Source organism: Anoplopoma fimbria, chromosome 14, assembly GCF_027596085.1.
Source record: "Anoplopoma fimbria isolate UVic2021 breed Golden Eagle Sablefish chromosome 14, Afim_UVic_2022, whole genome shotgun sequence".
Taxonomy (NCBI): domain Eukaryota; kingdom Metazoa; phylum Chordata; class Actinopteri; order Perciformes; family Anoplopomatidae; genus Anoplopoma; species Anoplopoma fimbria.
The window spans coordinates 2,500,679-2,518,182 of NC_072462.1; the positions used below are offsets into that span (position 1 = coordinate 2,500,679).

The 17,504-nt window shown below is 37.6% G+C and overlaps 1 protein-coding gene across 4 annotated transcripts; it reads left to right on the forward strand.

Annotated features, from left to right (window-relative positions):
• Window positions 1-235: 235 nt before the first annotated feature.
• On the forward strand, window positions 236-16,943 carry rilpl1 (Rab interacting lysosomal protein-like 1). 4 transcript variants are annotated; one of them, XM_054613102.1, is made up of 9 exons: window positions 236-679; window positions 5,431-5,578; window positions 6,457-6,575; window positions 7,200-7,445; window positions 8,333-8,518; window positions 10,046-10,096; window positions 10,210-10,364; window positions 10,514-10,615; window positions 13,554-16,943. In XM_054613102.1, the coding sequence occupies exons 1-9, from the start codon at window positions 395-397 to the stop codon at window positions 13,684-13,686; spliced, it is 1,425 nt and encodes a 474-aa protein (XP_054469077.1). In that variant the 5' UTR covers window positions 236-394; the 3' UTR covers window positions 13,687-16,943. The 4 variants fall into 4 exon arrangements, with proteins under 4 accessions (XP_054469077.1, XP_054469076.1, XP_054469074.1 ...); XM_054613101.1 differs by lacking the exons at window positions 8,333-8,518; window positions 10,046-10,096 and adding an exon at window positions 12,199-12,286 and having other exon boundaries at window positions 13,554-13,633; XM_054613099.1 differs by lacking the exons at window positions 8,333-8,518; window positions 10,046-10,096.
• Window positions 16,944-17,504: the final 561 nt, after the last annotated feature.

A 17,504-nucleotide genomic window follows, 5' to 3' on the forward strand; every position in this document is an offset into this window, starting at 1 on the left:
ATTTGTATTTTATTTTTTTTTAAAACGCTTTTTTTTTTTTTTTTTACAGTTCATTAAAAAGCAATGAAATAAAATTAAGGATTATCTTATTTTCTCTTATCTTATCTTAAGTGGTCACCTGTGTTGTCTCTTTTTTTAAAAATTATTTTTGTTTTTATTTATTTTGTAAAACAGCATTTGTTCATTAAAAAAACCAAAAACCAAAAATAATTTTATTTTGAAACGTCTAGGCGGAAACACCCTGATCCAAAATGGCGGCCTCGCCCGTGGTGTCCGGTGCAGTGGCTCAGAGGAGTCACCGCGCAGTCAGGACAGCGACGGTCCGCAGCCGTTAGAGATGTGTCGCCTGTAGTTCCGGAGCCGGTTTGTAGTTTTTAAAGGCGTTCTTCCGGACATGGAGCTCTCCTCGGCCCTGGAGAAGAACGCGGCCGACCTCACGGTGATGGACGTGTACGACATCGCCGCGGTGGTCGGGCAGGAGTTCGAGCGCATCATTGACCAGCACGGCTGCGAGGCGCTGTCCCGACTCATGCCCAGCGTGGTGCGCGTGCTGGAGATCCTCGAGGTGATGGTCAGCCGCGGCGGCGTCGGGCACGAGACCGACGAGCTGCGGCTCGAGCTCGACAGGCTGCGGCTCGAGCGTCTGGACCGGACGGAGAAGGAGCAGAAACACAGACAGGTCTCACAGGCCACGTGACCCGATCACAGCTGTCACTCAGATCAATGACCAGTAACCAGTGATCAGCTGACCAGTAACCAGTGATCAGCTGACCAGTAACCAGTGATCAGCTGATCAGTAACCAGTGATCAGCTGATCAGTAACCAGTGATCAGCTGATCAGTAACCAGTGATCAGCTGACCAATAACCAGTAACCAGTGATCAGCTGACCAATAACCAGTAACCAGTGATCAGCTGATCAGTAACCAGTGATCAGCTGATCAGTGACCAGCTGATCAGTAACCAGTGATCAGCTGACCAATAACCAGTAACCAGTGATCAGCTGACCAGTAACCAGTGATCAGCTGACCAGTAACCAGTGATCAGCTGATCAGTAACCAGTGATCAGCTGATCAGTGACCAGCTGATCAGTAACCAGTGATCAGCTGATCAGTAATCAGAGCAGAATGCACCAGTGTAGAGAGACATCAGAGAGTACTGCAGGAGAACTACCTACAGTACTGTTACAATACTGTTAAAGTACTGTTACAATACTGTTAAAGTACTGTTACAATACTGTTAAAGTACTGTTACAATACTGTTACAATACTCCATTACTGATGAGGAAAACTACCTCCAGTACTGTTACAATACTGTTAAAGTACTCCATTACTGCAGAAGAACTGTTAAACTACCTACAGTACTGTTACAATACTGTTACAATACTGTTAAAGTACTGTTTAAATACTCCATTACTGCAGGAGAACTGTTAAAGTACCTCCAGTACTGTTTAAATACTGTTAAAGTACTCCATTACTGCAGGAGAACTACCTCAATACTGTTTAAATACTATTAAAATACTATTAAAATACTGTTACAGTACTGTTACAATACTGTTAAAGTACCTCAAGTACTGTTAAAGTACTATTAAAAGACTCCATTACTGCAGGAGAACTACCTCTAGTACTGTTTAACATACTGTTAACATACTGTTAAAATACTGTTAAAATACTCCATTACTGATGAGGAAAACTACCTCCAGTACTGTTTAAAATGTAAAAGTACCTCCAGTACTGTTTAAAATGTAAAACTACCTCCAGTACTGTTACAATGTAAAAGTACCTCCAGTACTGTTTAAAATGTAAAACTACCTCCAGTACTGTTACAATGTAAAAGTACCTCCAGTACTGTTTAAAATGTAAAAGTACCTCCAGTACTGTTACAATGTAAAAGTACCTCTAGTACTGTTAAAATACTCCATTACTGATGAGTAAAAGTACCTCTAGTACTGTTAAAATACTGTTAAAATACTCCATTATAAGAACTGAATATCTAGTGGTATTCATGAGTAAAAGTACCTCTAGTACTGTTAAAATACTCCATTATAAGAACTGAATATCCAGTGGTATTGGTGAGTAAAAGTACCTCATACCACTGTAAAAGTACTCCTTTACAGGTCCTGCTTTGACAATGTTACTCAGGTAAAAGTAGAAGTACAAGGATAAAAATACTCCACTTTAAGTAAAAGTACTCCAATCAAAATATAACTTGAGCAAAAGTACCAGTACCACTGCTAAAATACTCCATTACAAGAACTGAATATCCAGTGGTATTGGTGAGTAAAAGTACCAAATACCACTGTAAAATACTCCAGTACAGGTCCTGCTTTGACAATGTTACTCAGGTAAAAGTAAAAGTACCAGTGCCACTGTAAAAATACTCAATTACGAGTAAAAGTACTCCTTTCAAAATGTTACTTTAGGTAGTAAGTATCAGTTCCACTGTATTGAAAATAAAGTGCCAATACCACTTTACAAATACTTCATTGCAAGGAAAATCTATCCATTGAAAATGTTGCTTAAGTAAAAGTACCAGTACCACTATAAAAATACTCCTTTACAAGGAAAAGTCCTCCATTCAATGTGTTAATTAAGTAAAAGTACCAGTGTTATAGTAAAAATACTCCATTACAAGAACAAGTCCTGAGCTGAATATCCAGTGGTGTTGGTGAGTATAAGTACCAAATACTGTAACCACTGTAAAAATACTCCATAGTAAGTTAAATCCCTCCATTGTAAATGTTACTTGAATAAAAGTACCAGTACCACTGTAGAAATACTCAATTACAAGTAAAAGTCCTCCATTCAATATGTTAATTAAGTAAACGTACCAGTGTTATAGTAAAAATACTCCATTATAAGTAAAAGTCATCCATTGAAAATGTTACTTAGGTAAATATAGCAGTACAACTGTAAAAATACTCCATTACAAGAAGAAGTCCTGAATTTAAAATACTACTTGCATAAAAGTATGATGTATTATCAGGAAAATGTTCTTGAAGTATCAATAGTAAAACTACTAACCTTATAACTATTCTGTTTACTGTCATTAAGACAAAACAAAGCAGCAAATCATCACATTTGATATTATGAAACAATTAAATATTTTGCATTTCTGAGCATTGTTACTTGATTTCACTCGCCCAGTCAGATACTTCCTGTTTGTTTAGCTGCAGATGATGACAGTCGAAGGGGAATTTATTTGTCCCTTACTCAGCAGGAAACTCTTCACACTCCAGTTATATTTATCAAGTGTGTCACTGTTTCCAATTAGTCATCAAAGTATATTTAATGGTTAGTTGCAGCCAAGTCTTTCTAAAGGAGTACTTTGGATGTTTAGAAGTGTGTTTGTATGAAGTACTTCTTCATATTCAGTGTTTTACTACAGTAGATGGCGTTTGGAGTACCAGCAAAGCAATGTTCTGCTGTGGACGTATTTTAGACTCCTAAAATAATTAATATCAGTTTAAGTGAACAATATATTTAGAATATTTTCACCTCTTTACCTTTCTAACGGGGAACTGAAGCTGTTATCTATGCTCTCTACAAAGACACCAGACTCCAACCGGAGTTGTTTGTCTACTGCTGCTTCTATTGGTTAGTGTGTTTGTGTTATTGTGTGACTTTGGTGTTTTAAAGGGTTAGTTTAGAAACACTAAAGTCACACAATAACACAAACTAACTAAACTATGAGCCAGCGGTAAACCAGCAACTCCTGTGTTGTGTGAGGTCAAATGACTGTTTTTGTGAATGGAGTCTGATGTCTCTGAAGAGAGCATCAGAGACTCACTGTGGGAATATAGTGTCGGTTTAAAACCAGGCCTTCAGCTCAGACTGCTATAAAAAAGTAGATGTGTGAGTTTCTGGTGACGGTGAGTAAACCTTCACTGGTTAACTGATCTCATGAGTGTGATAAAGTGGATGTTTCTGGAAGTGACGGCTGATCCGGTTTCCATTGTTTTCACACGGAGGACTCCACATCTGGATTAGAAATACACACCGCTAAACTCTCCAACTCAGTATTCTGGTGGAACAACCAACTGTAATGATTAGAATAAGAGAAAACATGAGAATTAGAAAAATAAATACAAAATATTAGATGAAAAATTATAAATGTACTAGAGCTGCAATCCCTGATTATTTTTATTAGCATTAAGCTACAGATTATTTATTTATACTGTTGATCCTCACAGTTCAGTGTTTTTTTTCAGTCCAAAACCCAAAGATATTCAGATTATTATGACGTCTGACAAAAAACAATCATATCTTCATGTTTGAGAAGCAAGAAACAGATCATTTGGTGCATTTTTGTTTAAAAAAATAAAAATATTAGATTATGAAATTAGCTGTCTGTCAGACATCTACTTATTGCAGTTCTAAAATAAATGTAATATCAGTATTAAAATGCTAATATGTGTATTTTTTTTGTCAGTTTGAAGGTAGGCCGTGCAAATTTTTCCCTCTATAAGAAAATGTAAAAAACATTGTCACAGTTTTAATGCAAAGTATATAATAACATTTTGTAGGTTATATTTTAAGAACAGTTTGTAAATTTTGCTTGTAGATGAAATCATTTTTTTATTGGAAGCCAGTGCTTTGTTTTTGTTGACACTATTTATAGATTTTCTGTTGTTTTAGCACAAAATTAAACAAACATCGATAATTTAGTCAATAATTCATCTTTTAAGTCAAACTTTATTTGGTTTAAGCTTCTAAAATGTGACGATTTACTCTTTTTCTGTGTTTTAAATCATTGTAAATTAAATATTTTTTGGGTTATGGACTGTTGGACGGATTAGAAAAACAGGAGAAATATATGTACAGAACAACATACACAAACAAAAAGCAAACACATTGAGCCATAACTTAAGACAGATGGCTGTCAAAAAATACAAAACTAAATCAAACAAACAGAAAAAACCACAAAATAAAACATTTAATAGATAGACAGCTAAAAATGAGTGACCAAATCTAATATACACGGCATTTAATCTGATCTCTGCGTAGCTCCACGGACCGTTAGCAGGCGAGAAACGTCGTCATGTGTGAAACAGAATCTGATTTCAGAGCACAGTGGAGCTTTTCTCTACATACAGACGATGACGAATTAAAGGAGAAACATAACGAATGCTGATAAGACAGAAGTTTCATGTCAATTATGTCCAAGTAGAAATATTCCTTTACTGAAGTAAAAATACTAATACCACATTGAAAATACTCCACTATAATTGCACATTCAAAACTTTAAGTTGCATCAGAGTACTAAAAGTAAAAGTGTGAACTGTGCAGTGTTTTATTATTCTGTTTGAGATGTAGTACAGTAAAAAGTACAACATTTACCGCTGGGATGTAGTACAGTAAAAAGTACATATATATAATAAACGTGGTCAATAATGTTCCTTATATAATAACACATTGTGTTTTGTTGTCCAGGAGCTGGAGCTGGTGGAGGACGTCTGGAGAGGAGAAGCTCAGGACCTCCTCACTCAGATCGCTCAGCTGCAGGAGGAGAACAAGAGCCTCCTCACCAACATCTCCAACAAAGACCCCATGAGTGAGGAGGACCTGCAGAGGCACGAGGGTGAGGACCTCACATGCTTATCCCCTCCTTTGCAAAGCGTTGGATGACAATGTTCTATACCTCTCTCATGTGTGTATGGTGAATAAGAACCTGGAGCCAGACAGCTGGTTAGCATAGCTTAGCATAAAGACTGGCAACGGATGGAAACTGTTAGCCTGCTCCGTCCAAAGGTAATAAAATCCACCTATCAGCACATCTAAAGTTCACTCATTCACATATAATATCTTGTTTGTTCATATTTACTGTGCAGACATGTGAGTGGTATCAATCTTCTCGTCTCAGCAAGAAAGGAAAAAAAATCCCAAATGTTGAACTATTCCTTTAAGTGATAAAACAAAGCAAGAGAGACTTAAATCATTTGCTACCTGCTGTTTTTGTTCTGTTTCTGCAGAAAACTGTCACTGACACCGTGTCTCACTTCCCCTCTCTGTCTGTCACACACACACACACACACACACACACACACACACACACACACACACACACACACACACACACACACACACACACACACACACACACACACACAAAGGAGGCCTTCTCTAGTGTCTGACGACGAGCCAGTCTTGTCTCTGCATCAGAGGCTCTTTTTCGTGTTTTTCCACACAGAGGACACAGTCACCCTGACACAGTGTGGACAGACCAGCCTCAGTGCACAAGCACACCTGCTCCACACACACACACACACACACACACACACACACACACACACACACACACACACACACACACACACACACACACGTTTGCACACCAATCAGGGTTTCCTCTTTACAGCTAAAAGACCTTTCTCTGCCAATAAAAAGATTATAAAGAATTTAAACTATTTAAATGTCTAAATCTTCTTTTTTGTATGTGTGTGTTTTTTTGGTCTCCAGGTATGACAGAGAGAGAGAGGCAGGTGATGAAGAAGCTCAAAGAAGTGGTGGACAAGCAGAGAGACGAGATCCGGGCCAAGGACCGCGAGCTCACGCTGAAAAACGAGGACATAGAAGCAGTAAGACGACATACAGGAGAAGATTTAATACTTAATCCTTTTTGGATTCTGATCAGAGACGTCACATCTCTTCTAGCTGTATTTTTTAAACATTCTTTTTTCGGCTTCTCGAATGTGAATATTTGAATAGATGTAGATAAATAAATCTGTTTATGATAAAGGTTTTACTAATATAATACAAGAACACATGATCTGAGCTGATTAAATTAATAATCTGTTTCATTTTCTCACATACTTTTGTCAAAAACAATCAGTAGAAGTCAGGTAAATGTGCTTCATTTGAGTTTAATAGCTTGGAAAAATTTGTATTTCTCGAAATAATTGGAAAACCTTTTGTTTTAATTCTGCTTCTTTTTGTTTTGCAAGTTTTAATGAAAAAGTATTTAAACCCCTGCTGTTTTTACTCTTCTGTTTTAATGAAGAATATTTCATATTTAAACAGTGGCCATGCATCACACTACAATGGAATTCCGGGGCACAACATACATGATACAGATGTTTATACACATCCCAGCTATGGTAGAATGAAAATATTCACAACATAAAATATTTTCTGTTCTTTCCTGTTCTCTCATACTCTTTATTTACCCATACTCCCTTGTTCCTGTCTGCGTCTCCCTGCAGCTCCAGCAGCAGCAGTCCCGCCTCATGAAAATCAACCACGACCTGCGCCATAAGATCTCCGTGGTGGAGGCTCAGGGGAAAGCGCTGATAGAGCAGAAGGTGGAGCTGGAGGCCGGGGCTCAGACACGCGGGCAGGAACTCGGAGCCCTGCGACAGGAAGTTGCACGCTTGAGGGAACGACTCCAAGGAGACCTGCCCGCCCAGAACCCAGAGGAACCTCCACCTCAGCCCCCATCACCTGCAGAGGTAAGGTAGAACAGGAAACCATTACAGACCTGCATGTCAGGTTATAGTGAAAATGTAATAATGTGCAAGAAAACCCAGAAAAATTATAGTTTTTTATAGATTATAATGGCATCCTTTCCGAATACAAGTACAGTGCATTGTGGGTAAAATGTGATATATTGTCTTCCTTTTTTTCTCTCAATCTTTCTGTATCTTATCTAAAAATGTTAAACAACCAAACCAAAGCCTTAAAAAAGTACTTGCTTTGCTTTCTTGCTGAGATTCAGATAGCTACCACTCTCATCTCTGTTTGTTCAGCACGAAGCTACAGCCGGGAGACCATTAGCTTAGCTTAGCATAAAGACGGTACAAAGGTAGAAGAGACCTGCCTTGTTCCACCACATAACCCCCCTTTAAACCACAACTACAAGAAACTATATATAGCATGTTTATTGATGAGCTGTAATGGTCCTGGAATGAAAAATGTTTACCTTTGGACAGAGCCAGGCTAGCTGTTTCTCTTTGTTTCCATTTGTTATGCTAAGCTAAGCTAACCGCCTTGTGGCTCTTCCTTCATATTCAGCAAACAGACATGAGAGTTGAATTGAACTTGTCATCTAACTCTCAGCAATATAGCAAATAAGCGTATTTCCAAACATATCAAACTAATGCTTATAAGTATAAATGCAGCTACCCAGGCCGCTCATATTATGTTTCATATGTTCCAGTTTAAGAAAGGTCTGTTCTCTTATATTTTCAAACCCCATATAATATAATATTACCTGAGGAGTCATGTAGCTTTGACCAGAATTACAGGTGAATGAGTCACAAATAACATTCTGTTAAAAAGGAGAAAAAAACGAGGATTGCTTTGTAAACAGATAATAAAGTGTCTCTTACTCCACCAGTGTGGTAAAGCTGCTACAGAGGTGGTGGTGGGGGGGGCGGAGGGCTGGTCAGACAGACCCGACCCCTCTGAGCCGATGTTGGGGGGGTTTGACCCTTCCTCCTCCCCGCTGCCTGGTTCCCTCAGCCCAGAGGGCCACGAGGATGAGGAGGATGAGGAGGCTGAGGACGAGGAGGTGTTGCTTTGGGTAATACAGTCGTGCTATCTAGCAAACCAGAGTGGTGTGATTGTCCCGACTCTTAACTCCAAACCTGCACTCACCCCCCCACAGAAGAACAACCAGATCAGTAGAAACACAACGAGCTAGTGCACTAACATTAGTTCCACACAGGAGAAGTGGTGAACCGGTTTGTTGTGGGTGTCAAAGAACTAACAGAGTGTCGTCCAACTGGGTGAGACGTTCTGGGCGACAGCACCGATGACCTTTCCAAACTTAGATCCCCTCCACAGCTCGGCCTCTTAACAGCACTTGACGTTGTCCTTTAATGCACCATGATTCTGAAACGCTGAAATAGAAATGGAAGTTGCAATTCCAACTGAATTGCATGATGTTTTCTGCTACAGATGTTAAAATCACATGTCCTGTGTTCTCCCCTATTTTCATATGAATTTGTTTACCCTCCGTCTACGTAGACGCAAGAATTTGCCAATCAAATTGCGTCATTTTAAAGCATATTTGGATTTGTAACATCGTTGTCAGTTGTCAAGCTTTCATCCAAACGCAGCACAAATTTGAATGAAAATCGCCAAAAGAAAATGCTATTTTTTGCATGTTTCCATCCACTACTGTTATGTGAATATTAGTTAGTTGGGTTATTGAGATAAACAGTTTAATGCCATTAAACTCTTGCAGAAGAAGAAGATCACAGAACAAGATGAGGTCATTAAAGAGAGCAAATCAAATGATGGAAACAATGTGGAGAACATGATGGAAATATGACATTTCTCCACCTCAGCCAGGAGTATAAAAATGTTCCGGTGTTTCCACATAAGAGGAGGATGTCATTGCACTGATTCACAGACAGATATTATCAGCCTGCTACACAACACTAGAACCACAGACACTGAGCAACAACAAACACTAGCTCTCCCCCTAAAAGCTTCTTCTTATCTAACATACAAACCTGGAGAACACGTCTTGTCTTGCATCTTAACGTGTTGAAAGAGCAGCTAAACTGCTAACGTCAGATAGCTAATTAGCTGCTCAGTTGCAGCACATTAAACAGCATGAAAACAAATCTGCAAATGTCCCTTTAAGGTGCTGGTGTGTCCGCCCACGACATGCAGCTCCACGTTTGTTATCTCTGTTTACTCCAGCTGAGAGGAGAAGGAGCATTTCTGATATTTCACCAAAGAACCTTTTATCTCCCGTTTTAAAATAAAAACAGTTAACATCCAATCATTACCTTCTGCTTCTCCGGGGCCTCCTACAAAAAGTGTTTGACAATTAATGCAAAAGAAATGAGAAAACGGTTCACACTAAATGTGACTTCAGTTGGACGTATCAATAATGATTATGGTGTCTTTATGCTGCTCGATGCATGAGCGACTTCTGCCCGCTGCATGTGTCTGTTTTTATCAGTGACAGTGAACGTCTCGTGTGTGCTGAGATCAAAACAAACCAGAGTTTGAGTGTAAAGGGAGGAGGGAAGGGCGAACAAATGTATTGGAACAAGGCCCGATGTCTGACTTAGAGTTCAATGTTTGCCACCAGGAGGCGATGTGCGATGACGACATGCCTGCTGTGTTCCAATATTTTACAAAGGTATCCTCACTTCCTTCCCCGCCTTCCTTCCTTCCTTCCTTCCTTCCTTCCTTCCTTTCGTTCTTTTTCTCTCATTTTGTTTCCTCTCCGTGATGCATTTTGTTTCTCTGCAGGAGGCGCTGTGTGAGGAGGAGACGGGAGGTCTGGACCCCAAGGACCCCAACCGGCCCCGCTTCACCCTGCAGGAGCTGAGGGACGTCCTCCACGAGAGGAACGAGCTGAAGGCCAAAGTGTTCCTGCTGCAGGAGGAGCTGGCCTACTACAAAAGGTAACCACACGCGCATATATATATATATATATATATATATATATATATATATATACACACATATATACAGAGTATCAATCTGAGCAGATGAACTCTAAACAATCACAGAGTTACGGCCATGTTGTTGATCATAAATCTCATGTCTGCAGTGAAGAGGCAGAAGATGAGATGACTCCTTTTCCGTCTCCTTCACCTGAGCTGAGGACTCGATCACGTTCTTCTGCTCAGCCGGAGTCGGGAATCAAACGCCTGTACGTTGAATACACATATCACACCCACTCACACACACAGCTGCTCGTGAAAACACATTGGCAGAGATAAGTTCAAGTCAAAAAACACTCAGATTTCTTTGCATGCGCTGAGAAAAAGGCTTATTAAACAAGTCCCTGCATGCTCAAACATTTACTTAATACTCTTTTGGAAATATACAGATTAAATCTGGGCTCAAGAGAAGTAACATCTCCTCGACCTGCAGTACCAGACATTTGGGATTATTTCAGGCTGGAAACATCAGCTTTGTGTGCTTTGTCATAATCCAAAAGTCACCACCCATTAAAGAAGCACATTAGCACCGAGTCTTAAATACAGCCACAGCAATAGTTGTGTAAAAACTGAAACTTTCAGCGTCTACAACAGGAAACGCCTCATTCTGTGCTTACGGCTCACTTCCTGTGTTTGTTTGGACTGTAAAAACAAACTGGAGATAACAGCAGCTGAACAAATGTGTCAAACTCTCAGATCTGAGATCAGATCAGATTTTTATTTTAACCGATGTTCTCCTGCAAAGTGAACATACAATGTGAGTCAGATCACATCTCATGTAGTGAACACAGAAAGAAGTTGCTTTTTATCAAACAGTCGCCTCATCTGTTAAATACGTAGTCTTTGGTGTGTAAAGTCCCGAAGTCTAATATTATATTATATTTCATTCATATTTCAAGTGTTTCTTTAATTTATATACAAATAGTACAAAGGATTTAAGGAATTATCTGTGAATCAGACATTCTTTTACAATTAAACAAGTATTTTATTTAGTTTCATGAGTCCAAAATCCAAATAGTTTAAATTTCCAATGATATAAAACAGAAATACGCTGCAAATCGTCACAGTTTGAAAAGCTGCATTTGTTTTGTCATTTAAACTTTATTCTATGCTAAAAAAATATTTTATTCATAATTACAATTGTTCTATTAATTGATTTTTAATTTGATTTTGAGCTTAAAGTACGTTGTGTGTTCCTTTTTTTTTTGATACCTCACAAGTTTTCCACTTATTTGTTACATAACTAAATATATTGCAGCATAATTAACTTTAAATAGGGAGGGACCATTTGTCACATCAGTCACGTGAACAGTTCCTCTAATAACTTTGTGATTTATTTATTTGTCTTTGTTTGCTGTTTTTTCTGTTCTGAATACTTTTGTTTTGATCTGCATGTGCACGAAGGATGCTCCTCGCACTCACCACTGTGTGTGTGTGTGTTGTGTGTGTGTGTGTGTGTGTGTGTGTGTGTGTGTGTGTGTGTGTGTGTGTGTGTGTGTGTGTGTGTGTGTGTGTGTGTGTGTGCGCACGGTTAATGATTAGCATGCTTTGGTCATAGGTCAGGTATAGCACATGATACACACACACACACACACACAAGGATTCTACATTATTTCTATCCTACTGAACTAAAGCATGACTTCTTTGGTTTAATGGGATCTTTACCTGAGAGGTCAAAGGTTGACGTGGTACCTGTCTCCCCCTGTTCGTCCCCCTCCCCTCCCCTCCCCTTTTCCCTCTCTACACACCTCTACCTGTTTGTGCTTGTGTGTCTTTACTGTTTGTGTAACAGGATCTTCACTGCCATTATGCCGATGGTGGCAGCTGGTTTGATCCCAGACGACCCCACTTTACAGCCAATCAGACGTCTCATATCGCTTGTATGACTCTATATTCTGTTGGCTTCAGAGTCTGTCGCTCTTTCCGCTAACAGCAGCCCCCCCACTGCATGTGCCAGCTTCTTTAAGCCTTTTTCTCCCACCTTTGTAGCATTCTGATTGGCTGATTGTGGGGCTGTCTTGTTATGATTGTCCAATGGGACCATTGAGGATCAGCCAGTCAGAATTGACTTGTAGTGTGTTGTCGTCTCATCTTTCCCCCTCACTGACCTCAGTAACATGTCTGCACCTCTCTAAACTCATTAAAATAATTATGTTTTAATTACAAACTAAAGCACTTTTAGCTCTTTTTTAAATAGTGATTAAATAACTTATAACAGACAGTGAACTCATCATGTTTTACTCTACGTTACTGCACTGATCAGTTCAAACATAACTGATGTTAAAGTGAAAGTTCTCTGTCGCATTCAGCATTACATTTGATACATTTGTATAATTTCTGTAAAGAAATAAGAGAAATTAATGAAAGCGTTTTCAATGTCCAAGTGTACAAAGGAAATCTGCAGCACTGCTTACACTACCACTTCTTTTGATGGATGGATGGATACTTACTACTTACTTACTTGCACAAATACATGCGTAATACCTTCATTACATACAGACATATACATGCATACTTACTTACTTACTCGATCACTTAAATACAAACGTCCTCACATACCTAGTTACTCACAAACATACTTACATAGATACATACTTACTAACATATTTACTTCCTTACATATTGACTTGCATACACACTTCCTCACATACATACTTGCACATAAGAGTATTTTTACAGAGCGGTACTTCTACTTCTACTTCAGCAAAAAACAAGTATTTCTTCAGCCACTCAGCACGGACATATACCACTAGAGCAAGAGCAGCATTCCATCAGCCACTTTACGATCTTTGTCTGCATCACGTTGTTGTCACGAGCTTGTTGCAGCCGATGGCACGTTGTTATCTTAATTACCTTAAACACATTTGTGCATATTTGTGCAAGCAGACTAAATCAGGAAAACGGCCCCAGTGCTGCAGGAAGAAGCTGTGGGATTCACAGGATATTTGGTTTTGAATGTCTGGAGCAGATACACTCTCAATTGTTTAGAGGAATAATACCAATAAATCACAATTAATTTATCAACAATAATACAGTTTGAAATGCCATAACTGCAAACTCTGCTTCTCTGCACACACTTCATACATGTTCACTTCCCTGACACCCACTAAATCCTCCGTCTCCTCTCCTCCCGTCTAATCCTTTTAGGTTTAGTTTCTTCTCACGGGACAAGCAGCGGAGCTCTCAGCGCGGCGGCCAGTTTGACGCCGGCCTCGGCTCGTGGACGGTGAAGGAAGACGTGTACACGGAACAAGCCCAGGAGGCTCTACAGCACCTGTAGAGTCACGGCACCGGGCGAACTCCAGAACTCTCTGCACTCCATGTCCACCACTCGAGGCCGGCTTTGTGAAAGCGTTGGATTTGCACACCCCGAAACCACAAGTGACTGAAAATAGCTCGCAGCCTTTCAGGTGAGACGGAAAGAAGAGAATCCTCCTTGAATGAGGCTCCAGCTTAGATAGATTTATTTAAACATCTGAGAATACTTTATATATATATACATACTGTATATCTCAGTGAGCAATGGCACATATAAACTTTAAAAAATGCAAGAGAAGATGTTGGAGGAGAGGGCAAACTCAAGTTGTAGGATGGAAAGTGGAAAGTAGGATAAAGAAATGTTCAGTGGGGGAAAATGAAGACAAAGATGAAGGCTGGGGACATAAAAGTGTGCTGCTGATATTGTGTTTAAATATCACACGACTCCATATTTATATTGTTTGCTATTCGATAAAAGACGAGGGTTTTACAGTTTACGATCCACCATAGAATGAAGAAAGCATACAGGTAGTTTACTGAACAATGAGCAACACTTTTGTGTCCCTTCTGATTTATTTAATGTCTCTTCCTTGTTCATGTGAGCAGCTCGTAGGTCCATCACCAGCACTATCAGCAAGTCATAACTATGCAGCTCTAAAAAAACTACAGAGTTTAAGGCTTTGTGTGTAAAATGTTGCATAGAATCACAATTTTAAAAAAACAGATGCTTTTTATTTATAATCATTCAACATGCAGTAAAGTATGGAAGCCCAGTTCTGACAAGAAAAGAAAAAAACCACACAAACATAAAGGGTTTGACCCGATAGAAATAAAACTACTAATGTGACTCAAAATGATATATTTTTGACTATAGTAAGTAATGTTTTATTTAAAATTATTATGTCTTCATTTTGACTTAAAAAATCCAAACTAAGATGATAAATTATACACTAATGTCATATTAAAAAGACAAATAAAACAGATTGACAAAGGCTGTGAATTAAATTATAATAATAGTAAATCATCTTAATATTAACTCATAGTTTTGACTTTGATTCACACAGGACTAGTGTTACCTTCAGGCCTCTAGTAATTTATAATAATTGTGAATAATCTAATGTGATTTTAATCCTGTGTAAATCAGCTATTTCCATATTTGTTAAGTAAAACTTCCATATGTCGCCAAACACAGAGGTCATGTGATAATAATAGTCCCATGCCATTCAGCGTCTCTTTGGCTTTGGCGTCTTATTTATTGTTTTTTTTGCAAAGCTTTTTGTTTTCTCTGCTCCTTCTTCTGCCTCCAGGTCAAACATTAGAGGAGGCTTCACTGGCAGTTATGAATGAAAGTTTTGACAGAATTTTGGCTGCAAATTCATGAGGCTCATCTCTCTGTTGAGACCCATTCGCACTGAAGCAAGAGGTCTTTTTGTAGTATTTATTAAACAGAAATAGGCCGAAATAATATGTCTCATATTTATAGTATTAAATATAAATATGATATAGTATCATATGTTTAATATAAACTGATATTACAGCTTTTTAATTTTTAATAATAATAAGTAAGTAATTTGTCATAGTTCTGATTTAGTAACTCATAATTTGTATTTACTAAATTAAAAATATGACTTTTTTATAATAATTATAATAGTTAATCATAATCATCATAATTATTATCTTGCATAACTTCTCATGTGTTTTTTCTTCTCATCTCTGGTGGAAACGGGCTTCCATAAGTAAATATGAAATGAACACTAATGTCAGAGAGCAATAGATGCATTGTGGGTATTACTACTGACGTCCAGCATCCAGAGCCTCTACGTCTGGTTTTAACTCTATCATTGCCAAAGCTGTCTCTTCAAATCATACATAAATATTCAAACCTCCAGTTTTAACAATAACAGCAACTTCAGAATCACCAGCTGAACCAAAGCAGGTTAAACAAACATCTTCTTTGGTGGTTTAACAAACAGATGCAGTATATTAAAAACAAACACAGCTTATAATTCATAATCTGTGCAGAAACCTCACAACATTTAAGCACTCCAGCCTTATCTCTTAGAATCAGTTTTGTCTCACCGAAATTTGTCACTGAGACATTTTTTGTGGGATGACAGGAAAACTAAAGAACAACTGGAAAACATTAAGAGAAAAGTTCTCGTTCAAGTTTTGCCACTAAGTGATGCAACATTAAACATTTTTATTTCTTATGTAAAGCTACCTTTATAAAAAACAGAGCCAGGGGAGGGGGAATATATTCAGATTAAAAAAAACAGACTTTTCGAGATTAAACATGATAAATTACGCAAAAAAACTTTGAGATTCTTGAGATTGAAGTGGTAAATGTATGACTAAAAAAACTAAACTCTGAAATTTAACTAAAATACTGCTCTTCCAAATATGTCTCTTCATAGTCTGGATGATCTCATAAGAGAATTTCTAAAATTGATCATTTAATAATCTCAGAAGAAGTTGTAGTTGTAAATTTGGGATTTTTTATTCTCGTAAATTGAGAATTTCTGAGTTTTTTTCTCTGAATTAAACCCCCTCCCCCGGCTCTATACTTTATTTTTTCTACCTATAACAGCCACAATACGCCATCGTACATCTTTCAGTATTCCAAAAATAAAATATCCAACCATAAGCACACATCATGTAGAAAATACACAGCAATATATAACTTTGAATTTAGGTTTGTTAAATACCTACTACAAGGCCTCGAACATGCTTTCAAAGCAATGTTTTCAAAATGCACAGAAGAAGAAGAATCCTGTAAAATCATGAAGCTACATAGTAAAAAACATTTAACAATATTCCTCAGATTGTGTTCAGGAGACGGATGAAAAGTTGGAAATGACAGAAAGATGTGCTGATGTGTTTTTTGGAGTGAAACCGGGAGTGTTTAATAGTAGAGACACTTCTTTATGAATGTAAAACGACAGGAACACTATGCTGAGCGTCAAAGCAGCTCCTCACATATTCAGATACAGAAAAGATTAATGATGAGACAGAATCTTACATTTAGATTTATATCTGGAGGTCAAAGGGATCTGGACATTTTAAACATGAACACTTTAAAAGGGAAAACTGGTGAAAATAACAATAAACACTCCGGTTCTCCAGCTCAGTATTTTTTATTGTGTTTTATCTCCACCTCTCGTGTTTCCCTGATTTATGAATTAAAACTGATATTTAAAATATATACTGAATGGATCAGAGCTTTATTTAACGAGCCGGCTTCTATTCAAACGTGTCTCCTCAATAATAAACATTCTGTCATGTTGGAAGAATTTGTCTGTTTGTTTTTAATTGTTAGCTGTCAGCAGTGGATGAATGTACACAAGTACTAATATATATGTTTGCACTTGTGTACATAACTTGAGTATATATGTATACTGTGTATATGTATGTATGTGTGTGTATGTACACACACATACATATATACACATATTAACATATACATACACATAAACATACACATATAAGTATATATACATACACACATAAATACATATACATATATTTATATGTATATAAATACATATATTTATATGTATATATATATATACAGATACAAATATAGACATGTATATGTCTTTGTATTTTTTATTTATACATGTATATATACATATATACAAATATGTATTTACATATATATATATATATACACGTGTGTATATATATACATGTACATATATATACATGTGTATATAAATACATATATACATATATGTATTTACATATATATACATGTGTGTATATATAAACACCTATATATATACACGTGTATATATGTATTTACATATATATATATATACACGTGTGTGTATATATATATAT

Excerpts from the sequence above, each read along its gene's own strand:
- rilpl1 (XM_054613102.1), top strand. The coding sequence starts at position 395 with ATGGAGCTCTCCTCGGCCCTGGAGAAGAACGCGGCCGACCTCACGGTG. Across the intron at positions 6,576-7,199 it reads AAAACGAGGACATAGAAGCA|CTCCAGCAGCAGCAGTCCCG; the intron begins GTAAGACGACAT and ends GTCTCCCTGCAG. Across the intron at positions 10,097-10,209 it reads TGTTCCAATATTTTACAAAG|GAGGCGCTGTGTGAGGAGGA; the intron begins GTATCCTCACTT and ends GTTTCTCTGCAG.